Below are 12942 nucleotides of genomic sequence, written 5' to 3' on the forward strand. Positions count from 1 at the left end.
GCCCTTACACTTTCGGTATAGACAAGAAGAAAAAAAATCACAGATTTACAATTAATTTACAGGGTTTACAGAACGTAATGGTGAAAGACTTCTCCTGAATTATTAGTCCATGTAATGCTTTACTTTTTGAGAAAACATTTAAACAATATCAATTCTCGTAAGCGAGAATGACGGATTTATTTTAAACACATGTCATGACACGGCGAAACGTGCCGAAACAAGAGTGGGTTGAGCCTAAATTTTCACAGCTTTATTATTTTATATATAAGTTGTGATACACGAAGTGTGGGACTTGGGCAATACTGTTTACCGAAAGTGTATAATGGCTTTAAACATTTAACGTTACTGCAGATATTAAAGGAACACGTTGCCTTGGATCGGACGAGTTGGTCTATTAAAAGCGTCTGTAACAGTTTTTTTATAAAATGCATATGGTTGGAAAGATGTTTTTAAAGTAGAATACATTGATCCACACAAGTTTGCCTCGAAATTGCGTGGTTTTCCTTTTACTGTGCGAACTAACACGGTCGGCCATTTGTACGCGCGTCGAACAGGATTGACCAATGGACAACCTCCTTTTGACCTTTAGGTGAGGGCGCCCTACTGAAATGACGTCATATGCATAAGGTCTTATAGAATTGCTTAACACGGCGCACGCTCATTACCAGGGCCTTTTCTGTTGACGTTTAACTTTTGGGGGTCATTTTAGGGTCCTGCGTCTTGTCCACCGACAAGATCCTAGATAATCTTAAGTGAACCAATGTTGATCTTTTGGGACGCCAGGTGGCAGCAGACTTACCAGGTAAAAACCATTGTTCTCGGTATAGTGCGCAATCTGTTAACTACGTAAACAATAGAAGTTTATATGGTAATTCTGCTGCCACCTAGCGTTCCAAAGTCTCACATTCGTCGTTGGCGGTTTCACTGCAAATTCACCAGAATAAAATTAAGGAGGGGGAGGGGGGTGAATGTCCAATCCTTGATCCCAATTAAGAGGTATACGTAAAGTGTTCCTCTTTGATGTGACAATCATGGTTGTGCCTCAGATGAACTGCGCTGAATTTTCTGCCTCCAGTGCAACCACGGTGCAGCAGCAACCGCCAGTAATTGTACACCAGCCATTAGACTGAAAACCACTTTGTAGTCTCCAATAGTATCGTAAATCAAGCCTGGTGGATACAAAAGCATAAAAAACATACACATATAAGATATATAAATAGTGTCGAGGGCAGATACCCTATGTGAACTATATTGGGGGATTGTGCATCGGTCCAGAGTTGTATGCCTTTTGACTTGGACTTATCTGACCTTTAGCCCTCCCCCTGTTTGGACTCGTATATGAGTAGTATATATGAAGGAACGCACACCCCGCGGCAGTCCGGCAAGCGACTAGCGCGCAAGCGCGCAGCGGTGGTAGGCTGGGTGTGCCGACCCAGGCGGAAGTGGGCTAATGAAATTAGGGCGAGCCACGCAGTGGTAAGGGGTTTGGCCCACGGCAGTGTTCGGGAGGCCCGAAGGGCCGATATGTGGGGTAGGGGGTTAACATGATGCATGGCATTATGTTGAGTGGTGTTTGAAAAACACCGCAGTAGTTGTCTCACGACAGTGTAACTGAGTGCAAACCGTTATTGTTTGTACTCAGTTCGCGGTGCGTTAGTGATTTTTTAAAATCACGAAGCGCCGCATCACAAAACCACGCAGCACAACCGAGACGTGTACGTCTCGGTTGTATTTTCACGAAGTGAAAACAAAGCGGTTGATTCCACGACGTCTGACAACCGTCGTGGAAGAATAAAAAGGGGTGGTCGAGGATTAGAATGTGTTTATGTATATGTGTGTTTGCAGATTCAAATTTATTTATCTCACCCGTTGTCTCTAGTGCTACCCCGTCTGTGTAGCCGGTGTCAACCTTGCATTTGGTGTTATGTATTACTAAGGAAGTCGCTTATTCTGCACTTATTAAATGCTTAAAGTCAACTACTGTGTGATCAAAATGGTGGACGGAGTAGTGTCATGTGTTTGTGTAATTATGGTTAAATTCAACGTCTGTGTGACCAAGATGGTGGACGGAGTAGTGTCATGTGTTTGTGTAATTATGATTAAATCTAACGTCTGTGTGACCAAAATGGTGGACGGAAAAGTGTCATGTGTTTGTGTAATTACGACGGAAGCGGCTGATGTTCGCACAGATTTTAATAAATTCGACGGCTGTGTGACAAGGGGACGGAGTATTGTCATGTGTTTGTTGTTATTTTCACTGATTGATATTTGCTGTAACCTTTTTATGGATTTTTGTTATTTGCTGGAACTTTTTAATGGACTGCTGTAACTTTTTAATGGATTGTTGATGTAATTACGCATTTGGTTGTTTTTGTATGGATTAATTCTCATAATAATATAGCGCAATAATAAGTTCAATAAATTACTATCATTATAAGGTGGAGTACTTTGTATGACGTCACATCTCATTCCCGAACATGTCTGGACAAGTTTCTTATTCGCCCAACTGACGTCACATCCCATCTCCGAACACGTCTGGACAAGTTTCTCATACGTGCTCGTATACCCATTCTGATTAGTTGATTGGTCTATGACGCCACATCCCATTCCCGAACGCGTCTGGACAAGTTTCTCATACGTGCTCGTATACCCATTCTGATTAGTTGATTGGTCTATGACGTCACATCGCATTCCCGAACGCGTCTGGACAAGTTTCTCATACGTGCCCGTATACTCGTTCTGATTAGTTGATTAGTAGATTGGTCTGTGACGTCACATCCAATTCCCGAACGCGTCTGGACATGTTTCCCATACGTGTCCGTGTGCCCGTTCCGATTAGTTGATTGGTCAATGACACCACATCCCAATACCGAACACGGTTGGACAAGAAACTCAAAATGAAAAGAAACGGGATTTCAAAGTGATCGTCTTTACTGTTCAAATTCAAAACATATCATTTGTTTAGACAAATGTTTTAAAAGACCATATAATCTACATTATACTAGTTGCTTAACAAAGCTTAATCAACCAGGGTACTTTTTTGTATTATTATTATTAACTGATGTGAGCTTATTATTAATCAAATCATCAAAACGTGTGATCACTTCAAACGCATCAATATGTACGATGAAATTATTTGTATAATATGATTTAAATATTATTAATTAATTGATATAATTTCTAGAGGAAAAAAAAACCAACAAAATATCACTTTTACCGAAACAGTTCTCGTACACGTACGGTATGGTGTCTTATGTGAAGCTTTTATATACGGTGAAAAGATTACGTTGACAATACGGTTCTGTTTTCACCCCCACCCCACACCAAAGAAAACAAAATACCAATTTCTTCGGGGTTCAGGATTACAAATCAGTCATCATTTAAACGGTAGTGAAGCATTCTTTATCGAAAAATGCATTATCTTTGGACGTCTCCCGCTTTCATTCTCTTGATTTTCATTATCACTAACATCTGTTGATAAATCACTTTCGACTTCATATAACTTCTCCGCCTCCTCTTCTTCATTTTCATTGTTCCCATCATGTGTTGATCCATCACTATTATTTTCATAAAAGGTCCCCTCCTCCATTGCTTCTTCATTTTCAAAATCATCGACATCTGATGGTTCGTCACTTTCGTCTTCGTACATCCCATCCTCCTCCTCCCCCTCCTCCTCCTCCCCCTCCTCCTCGCAATCTTCATTTTCATCATCATCTGTTGACTCGTCACTATCATCTTCGTAGATTTCCTCCCATCCCACCTACTCCTGCTCATCTTCATTTTTATCATCATCTGTTAATTCATCACTATCGTCTTCGTAGATTTCCTCCCAGCCCTCCTCCTCCTCCTCCTCCTCCTCATCATCACCTTCATTGTTATCATCGTGTATTGATTCGTCCCTATTGTCTTCCTGTAAGTCATCTTCCTCCTCGTCCCCCTCCTCCTCCTCCTCCTCAATTTCATTATCATCCCCATCTGATGTTTCATCACTATCGTTTTCGTGAAAGTCACCCTCCTCATCCTCCTCCCCATCCTCCCCCTCAATTTCATCGACATCATCTGATTCTGATTCGTCACTATCGTCTTTGTGGAAGTCGCCCTCCTTCATTTCATTCTCAGAACGAAGATGGTTTATAAGGTGCCTCTCCATATTGTTTGAGCTGAAAAACACCTTGTCACTAACATGACAATGTTTCGTTTGTCTTTCGTTACTAGGGTGTTTGTGTGTCTGTCGGTGTCGTTTCATATTATCCCTACGTGAAAAACTCTTCCCACAAACCGGACATAATACCTTTAACTGCACAGGTCTGAGAAAAGTGTCAAGACGCTTCGACTCCATACTGACATCGGTGAGATGATCAAATTAGACGATACTTTTATTGACTTCAGAGTTTACGCCGACCACCAGCCAACTTCAAATAAGTTAAATATGTGTAAAGGTCTTACAACTCAAGATTATAAGGTGGCATGGGTCAGCATCATGTTCACTGGTTTCTGAAAGACACTGCAAGTAGTTGTCTCAAGTGTTACTGAGTGCAAACCGGACAACGAACTGACTCCATGCCACTTTAAAATCTAGGTTTGTAAGACCTTTACACAGATTTAACTTATTTGAAGTTGGCTGGTGGTCGGCGTAAACTTTGAAGTCAATAAAAGTATCGTCTAATTTGATCATCTCACCGATGTCAGTATGGAGTCGAAGCGTCTTGACACTTTTCTTAGACCCGTGCAGTTAAAGGTATTATGTCCGGTTTGTGGGAAGAGTTTTTCACGTAGGGATAATATGAAACGACACCGACAGACACACAAACACCCTAGTAACGAAAGACAAACGAAACATTGTCATGTTAGTGACAAGGTGTTTTTCAGCTCAAACAATATGGAGAGGCACCTTATAAACCATCTTCGTTCTGAGAATGAAATGAAGGAGGGCGACTTCCACAAAGACGATAGTGACGAATCAGAATCAGATGATGTCGATGAAATTGAGGGGGAGGATGGGGAGGAGGATGAGGAGGGTGACTTTCACGAAAACGATAGTGATGAAACATCAGATGGGGATGATAATGAAATTGAGGAGGAGGAGGAGGAGGGGGACGAGGAGGAAGATGACTTACAGGAAGACAATAGGGACGAATCAATACACGATGATAACAATGAAGGTGATGATGAGGAGGAGGAGGAGGAGGAGGAGGAGGGCTGGGAGGAAATCTACGAAGACGATAGTGATGAATTAACAGATGATGATAAAAATGAAGATGAGCAGGAGGAGGTGGGATGGGAGGAAATCTACGAAGATGATAGTGACGAGTCAACAGATGAGGATGAAAATGAAGATTGCGAGGAGGAGGGGGAGGAGGAGGAGGGGGAGGAGGAGGATGGGATGTACGAAGACGAAAGTGACGAACCATCAGATGTCGATGATTTTGAAAATGAAGAAGCAATGGAGGAGGGGACCTTTTATGAAAATAATAGTGATGGATCAACACATGATGGGAACAATGAAAATGAAGAAGAGGAGGCGGAGAAGTTATATGAAGTCGAAAGTGATTTATCAACAGATGTTAGTGATAATGAAAATCAAGAGAATGAAAGCGGGAGACGTCCAAAGATAATGCATTTTTCGATAAAGAATGCTTCACTAACGTTTAAATGATGACTGATTTGTAATCCTGAACCCCGAAGAAATTGGTATTTTGTTTTCTTTGGTGTGGGGTGGGGGTGAAAACAGAACCGTATTGTCAACGTAATCTTTTCACCGTGTATAAAAGCTTCACATAAGACACCATACCGTACGTGTACGAGAACTGTTTCGGTAAAAGTGATATTTTGTTGGGTTTTTTTTCTCTAGAAATTATATCAATTAATTAATAATATTTAAATCATATTATACAAATAATTTCATCGTACATATTGATGCGTTTGAAGTGATCACACGTTTTGATGATTTGATTAATAATAAGCTCACATCAGTTAATAATAATAATACAAAAAAGTACCCTGGTTGATTAAGCTTTGTTAAGCAACTATTATAATGTAGATTATATGGTCTTTTAAAACATTTGTCTAAACAAATGATATGTTTTGAATTTGAACAGTAAAGACGATCACTTTGAAATCCCGTTTCTTTTCATTTTGAGTTTCTTGTCCAACCGTGTTCGGTATTGGGATGTGGTGTCATTGACCAATCAACTAATCGGAACGGGCACACGGACACGTATGGGAAACTTGTCCAGACGCGTTCGGGAATTGGATGTGACGTCACAGACCAATCTACTAATCAACTAATCAGAACGAGTATACGGGCACGTATGAGAAACTTGTCCAGACGCGTTCGGGAATGCGATGTGACGTCATAGACCAATCAACTAATCAGAATGGGTATACGAGCACGTATGAGAAACTTGTCCAGACGCGTTCGGGAATGGGATGTGGCGTCATAGACCAATCAACTAATCAGAATGGGTATACGAGCACGTATGAGAAACTTGTCCAGACGTGTTCGGAGATGGGATGTGACGTCAGTTGGGCGAATAAGAAACTTGTTCAGACATGTTCGGGAATGGGATGTGACGTCATACAAAGTACTCCACCTTATAATGATAGTAATTTATTGAACTTATTATTGCGCTATATTATTATGAGAATTAATCCATACAAAAACAACCAAATGCGTAATTACATCAACAATCCATTAAAAAGTTACAGCAGTCCATTAAAAAGTTCCAGCAAATAACAAAAATCCATAAAAAGGTTACAGCAAATATCAATCAGTGAAAATAACAACAAACACATGACACTACTCCGTCCCCTTGTCACACAGCCGTCGAATTTATTAAAATCTGTGCGAACATCAGCCGCTTCCGTCGTAATTACACAAACACATGACACTTTTCCGTCCACCATTTTGGTCACACAGACGTTGAATTTAATCATAATTACACAAACACATGACACTACTCCGTCCACCATCTTGGTCACACAGACGTTGAATTTAACCATAATTACACAAACACATGACACTACTCCGTCCACCATTTTGATCACACAGTAGTTGACTTTAAGCATTTAATAAGTGCAGAATAAGCGACTTCCTTAGTAATACATAACACCAAATGCAAGGTTGACACCGGCTACACAGACGGGGTAGCACTAGAGACAACGGGTGAGATAAATAAATTTGAATCTGCAAACACACATATACATAAACACATTCTAATCCTCGACCACCCCTTTTTATTCTTCCACGACGGTTGTCAGACGTCGTGGAATCAACCGCTTTGTTTTCACTTCGTGAAAATACAACCGAGACGTACACGTCTCGGTTGTGCTGCGTGGTTTTGTGATGCGGCGCTTCGTGATTTTAAAAAATCACTAACGCACCGCGAACTGAGTACAAACAATATCGGTTTGCACTCAGTTACACTGTCGTGAGACAACTACTGCGGTGTTTTTCAAACACCACTCAACATAATGCCATGCATCATGTTAACCCCCTACCCCACATATCGGCCCTTCGGGCCTCCCGAACACTGCCGTGGGCCAAACCCCTTACCACTGCGTGGCTCGCCCTAATTTCATTAGCCCACTTCCGCCTGGGTCGGCACACCCAGCCTACCACCGCTGCGCGCATGCGCGCTAGTCGCTTGCCGGACTGCCGCGGGGTGTGCGTTCCTTCATATATACTACTTATATGGACCCATATTCGATCATCTTGACTCTGGGAATCGGATTCGACCATCAGGACTTGATCTGGACCATCTGGACTTGTTTGGTTTGACAGTTAGACATTAAAGTTGTGTTTCAACAGAATAATGTGCAGAATTATAAAACTTTCTTGCAGTATTGTTTGTGTTATCTCTGCAGACAAGGACATGAACTCACCTGGAAAATATAAAAGAAGGAGTAATGTCGAACCAGATGCAACTCCTAACAATCCCATTGCATGCCCCATCTGTTCTTTACCGAACACCTTCTTAGTGGCAACATCTATGAGTATTGAACTCATTGCGAAAGCGTTTCCAAACATGAAAGCATTCGCCATCGCCGCCCAATAAGACGTCAACCATGGATCGACAGCATAATACATGGCAACTAAAAGCTGAGCTATAGCAAGCCACGTGTAAGTGCTGACAGCCTGCACAGAATTAATCAGTGGACAAATCACAATGCAAGCTACCGTTCTTCCAATTCCATAAGAGACAATAAAATGCGACGCGTCTTCCAGTGTGAAATCTTTATACACAGTACTGTACTGCACATAGTATATTATCCAAGCCATATAAACCATTGTCCAAACGCAGACTATAAATACAACCAGCCAGAAAGATATCGATGATAATAAACCAAGCCGGAATGTATCTTTGGCAGATGAATTGAGTGTGGTAAAACAAGCACAGCTAAAGCAACTCCTTGGTACCACTTTGTCGTTCTTAATGGCCTCTTGGTCTTCGTCCATGTGAGCTGCCTCATAACCATTATGACTGCATCTTGCAGCAGTTGGTTTAATTAGAGCTCCACATACAGCAAGGTGCAAGAATAATGCACCAAGTAGTAGCATAGTTCCCCTCCAGCCGTAGATATCTAGAAAGAGCTGTATCAAAGGCACAGCAGCCACGAATGCAAAGGAGTCGCCCAAATTCGCAATGCCATAGGCCAATGTGATGGATTGACTGAAGTAGCCTCCAACCAGATGTTTCGTTACGATGAACGAGATGCCGACAGCCGGTCCTGAAGAGTTAAACACACAGTATTTAACAACCAATCGTAAAAGAAGTTGAACAGGCAAAACACAGTCAATTCACAAATCAATAAATAAAACAGGATTATTCCTTCCAATTTAGGTAAACTTTTGATCACAACACTGATGATTTGTTTTCATACCTGAAATTTTCGACGGACACTTCGGTGTTCATGAAGTTTACCTAAAAAATTGTATCCAACTACAAGTACAGATGAAGTTTCACGATAGGATTATTCCTTGTTTAAGAAAAACAAAACATGGTTTCATCGACCCACTTAATTTGCATTTTACGATTTTTTTAGCTGGTGCCAGCATTGGATTGTTTGTATTCGTATATGAAGTCTCCCCAAAACTATTAAGCATAATATTTTGTTTGTACACAAGATCATTCTGCATCGATTCAATTACCTGTTAATACGGCAAGGGTTAAGGTAATGGCGTATAAACTGGGTAGAAATGATGCAGCAATCATGGAGATACCTGCGACCAATCCACTCACTGTCACCACGGTTCTCGCGCCAAATCTCTCTTTTAGTGGAGTTGCTAGGATGCCTTTAGGGGGAACAAAACGTCTGTAATAAGACTCAATGAACTCGTGACACTATAAGGTGGTATCCAAAATAATTAGAAGGGATGTTAAACATCTAAACCATCAGTAATTTTACAATTCATCGTTGGTTAAATTCCACTCAATTTTTTGCAGACACTACCCATTCACTCGAGTTTACCCCCTTTGGTACCAAGACAACTCGTTTTCACAAATACTTTTGAAGAACTTTCCGATGATAGATTGTAAATGAGTTCTGAGTGGTTCATGAGTAGTTTGTTTTGTATTATTTTGAGTTGATGCAATTCGATCAGTGTTGTCACCGGCCCTTTTGGTTTTAAATTTTCGAATCGGTTTTAAATTTTCACTTCAACCAAGTGAAGTGAGGCCCTTTTTATTTTTATTTTTTAAAGTTATTTTTAACCACAACACCTATATTGTTCAGTGACCCCTGAACTATAACTCTGGTTTAATTCAAGTCTATTTATGTTTTCCCTGTCAACGGCTTTGTTGTACACATGAAAATAAATTGTTCAAATTCAAACAATAAAATCTGTGGATATCACAGGATCTAATAGCTCCATGCAAGCAAAATGAGTGCCCGTTTATGTAACAACAAATTATAAAAACCTAAAACAGTTTATCCATTATGAGTGGTCGAGAGGGCATCACATGGGGGTGTTTGAACGGATGATATAACACCAGTGTGATTATAAGACAGTTTCTTAATTCCTATTGGTCGAGAGCAACGGCTGGAACAAGTATTTTAATATTTGAATGATAAATTACCTCTTTATCAATAACTACAATACTTCAGAGGGAGCTGTTTCACACAATGTGTTATACTATCAGCAGCTCTCCATTGCTCGTGACCACGTATAACAGCAAATAGTGTCAAAGGGTCAATTTTGTAAAGCTGATTCAGCACAACATATTTTGCTTAAACACAAAAGAGATTGCTTATTCTACACATACTGACTACACTGGTTGTGACTAACATTTAGCTGCTGTTTACTTTATAGCAATTGAGTAGAGTCTTGGCCGGTAATTTTACTAACACTATTGGTAATTACTCAAAATAATTATTAGCATAAAACCTTACTTGGTAACGAGTAATGGGGAGATGTTGATAGTATAACATATCGTGAGAAACTGATCCCTTTGAAGTGACGTAGTGTTTGAGAAAGAAGTAATTTTTCACGAATTTCGAGATCTCAGATTTTAGAATGTGAGGTCTCGAAATCAAGCATCTGAAAGCACACAACTTCGTGTGACAAGGGTGTTTTTTATATCATTCATATCTCTCAACTTCGACGACCAATTGAGCTCAAATTTTCACAGGTTTGTTATTTTATGCATATGTTGAGATACACCAAGTGAGTCTACTGGTCTTTGACACAAAATAACTACCAATATGTCCATTGCCTCTCAGCAACTTTTTTGCGTATGCAGCTCTATTATATGACTTTGGGCCAAGTGCGTTTTAACATGGAGGTAGAACTATTTCGACCTCCATGGTTTTAATAAACCTAGATATGCAGCACCGTGCGGATTAATATAGAGGATCACCATAGGAATGTTAAGGAATCATTTTTTTCCCACGGCAGGGCAGGAGAGTGTTGGGGGGCTTCCATTACATTGAATAGAAAACATCTGGCAAAAAAAAGACTGGTCGGCAAGTTGTAACAACGCCTGAATGCTGGTCGTTTTTCTTTTAATTGTTCAGCGCTGACCAGCCCCGACCGATGTAGTCACAACGCTGACTTCGATCACTTATGGTCAATATCAGTTATTGAGTCAATGTCTAAGATACATCGGTTTATGATAAATGATTGTCAGATTTGTTTGTCACTGTCTGACAAAAAAGTACCGGTCGGCACAGTTGTAACAATGCACAAGCGCTGGTCGTTTTGTTTAAAAAATTTTCAGCGCAGATCAGCCCCGACTAGTGGTGTCACAGCACTGACATAGCCTAATGGTCAAATGTAATTTTTGGGGTCCCATGTCTGGTCGTGCGATAGAAATCTTGACGCACGATCCTAAAAAACCCACAGTTTATTGTCATCGCTGAGGCCTAAAAACTGTGTTGTTTTCATGATCGCGCGTCAAGATGACCTTGACCGGCGCATATGAAAGTTTATACAGATAAAGTGCGCCTTACAAATGCTGTGTTTTATTATTAAGATTTCCATCGCCCGACCGACCGACTATAACTCGGCGTTGAACCCTGCACAACTTTTCGTTAGCTTTCGACGGTGCTTTTCGGTGACAACCGACGTTATGTAACTTGATCGTGAAGATCTCACTTGAGATAATGTTAAAGACACTGGACACTATAACAATTTAATTGAAACAGAAATGAGTCAGAGACTTCTTAGACGTAAGCTTCTTGTTAAAGGCACTGGACCCTTTTGTAATTGTCAAAGACTACTTCACAATTTGTGTATCTCAACACACGCATAAAATAACAGCCCTGTGAAAATTTGAGCTTAATCGGTCGTCGTAGTTATAAGATGATAATGAGAGAAAAAAAACACCCTTGTCACACGAAGTTGTTGGCTTTAAGATGCTTGATTTCGAGACCTCAAACGAAACCTGAGGTCTCGAAATCAAATTCGTGGAAAGTTACTTCTTTCTCGAAAACTACGTCACTTCAGAGGGAGCCATTTCTCACAATGTTTTTTTTTATAGCAACCTCTCCTCCATTACTCGTAGGGTTTTATGCCAATAATTATTTTGAGTAACTACCAATAGTGTCCATCACTGCCTTTAAGACAAAATACTTTATACAAACTGTTTTATCAAAATAGGGTCGACATATTTCGGTTCAGTTTTTCCGAGTTTCCTGAGGGAAACGCCAGAGAAGAAACACAAATTTAAGAAGAGCAAACTAAACCCTTTTTTGTTTCCCTGCTGTCAAGCAAAGTTTGTGTCCAAATCGATGCGGTTTAGGTGACAAGAAAAAGAAAGAGTTTTTTTTAAAAGACATTGAAGAGTTTTTTGCCCGTTCGGCTGATGAGAACCCTGGACGAAAAAAATGTTTCGGCTGTAGTTTTGAAACCCAACCCGACCCCCTGAAAAAAAGTCTGCATGCACAACCCGTAAACACCAGTAGGTATCTAACTAACCTGAGAACTGTATACCTGCGTCTACCAAAGCAAATATCCAGCCAATTAACCAAGTTGAAGTGAGGAACTGTTCTTGTAAGGTTGGTAACATCATACCAAGACCTTTTGAAATAATATTCCACGCCACCTTGGCTGTAAATAAACCTAACACAGCGATCCAACCATGAAGACCGCCATCTCGGAAGGTGTCCATTGAAGAGTGGAAAAAGCGTGTAAAGCAACCAGGATCATCCATTTTGAAACTACGCCTACAACAGTGTTCCATTGACTTGGTACACAATCCATGAACACTACAAACTCAACAGTGTTAAACTTCGCAGTGCAAATACCTTCTATTATCTGAATACCATAAACATACAAAGCTGTTCAGATGATATTGTAGCGTCGGCCTTGGGTTGCGTTGTACTTGCACCACTCAGGCATATGCAATAAACCAGTCAGGTGTGACCGGGGCGTGCACCAAGCACCACGCAAGCCCTGGCCACGCCAGTCGTATTCCTGAAACCAACCTGTCTGCTTGTGTG

General features: G+C 40.6%; 1 protein-coding gene across 1 annotated transcript; it reads right to left on the bottom strand.

Moving 5' to 3' along the window:
- Window positions 1–936: 936 nt before the first annotated feature.
- On the bottom strand, window positions 937–12645 carry LOC139939152 (monocarboxylate transporter 12-like). Its single transcript, XM_071934913.1, has 4 exons — window positions 12419–12645; window positions 9152–9295; window positions 7885–8730; window positions 937–1169 (listed from the first exon to the last, which is right to left on the bottom strand). The coding sequence occupies exons 1-4, from the start codon at window positions 12609–12611 to the stop codon at window positions 1030–1032; spliced, it is 1323 nt and encodes a 440-aa protein (XP_071791014.1). The 5' UTR covers window positions 12612–12645; the 3' UTR covers window positions 937–1029.
- Between the last annotated feature and the right edge of the window lie 297 nt (window positions 12646–12942).

This window comes from Asterias amurensis, chromosome 6 (assembly GCF_032118995.1).
Source record: "Asterias amurensis chromosome 6, ASM3211899v1".
In the NCBI taxonomy this organism is placed as follows: Eukaryota; Metazoa; Echinodermata; class Asteroidea; order Forcipulatida; family Asteriidae; genus Asterias; species Asterias amurensis.

Coding starts and splice junctions, on each gene's coding strand:
- LOC139939152 (XM_071934913.1), bottom strand. CDS start 12,611: ATGGACACCTTCCGAGATGGCGGTCTTCATGGTTGGATCGCTGTGTTA. Junction 9,296..12,418: donor CGCAGGTATACAGTTCTCAG/GTTAGTTAGATA, acceptor TTCCCCCTAAAG/GCATCCTAGCAACTCCACTA. Junction 1,170..7,884: donor CCTTCTTTTATATTTTCCAG/GTGAGTTCATGT, acceptor TGTATCCACCAG/GCTTGATTTACGATACTATT.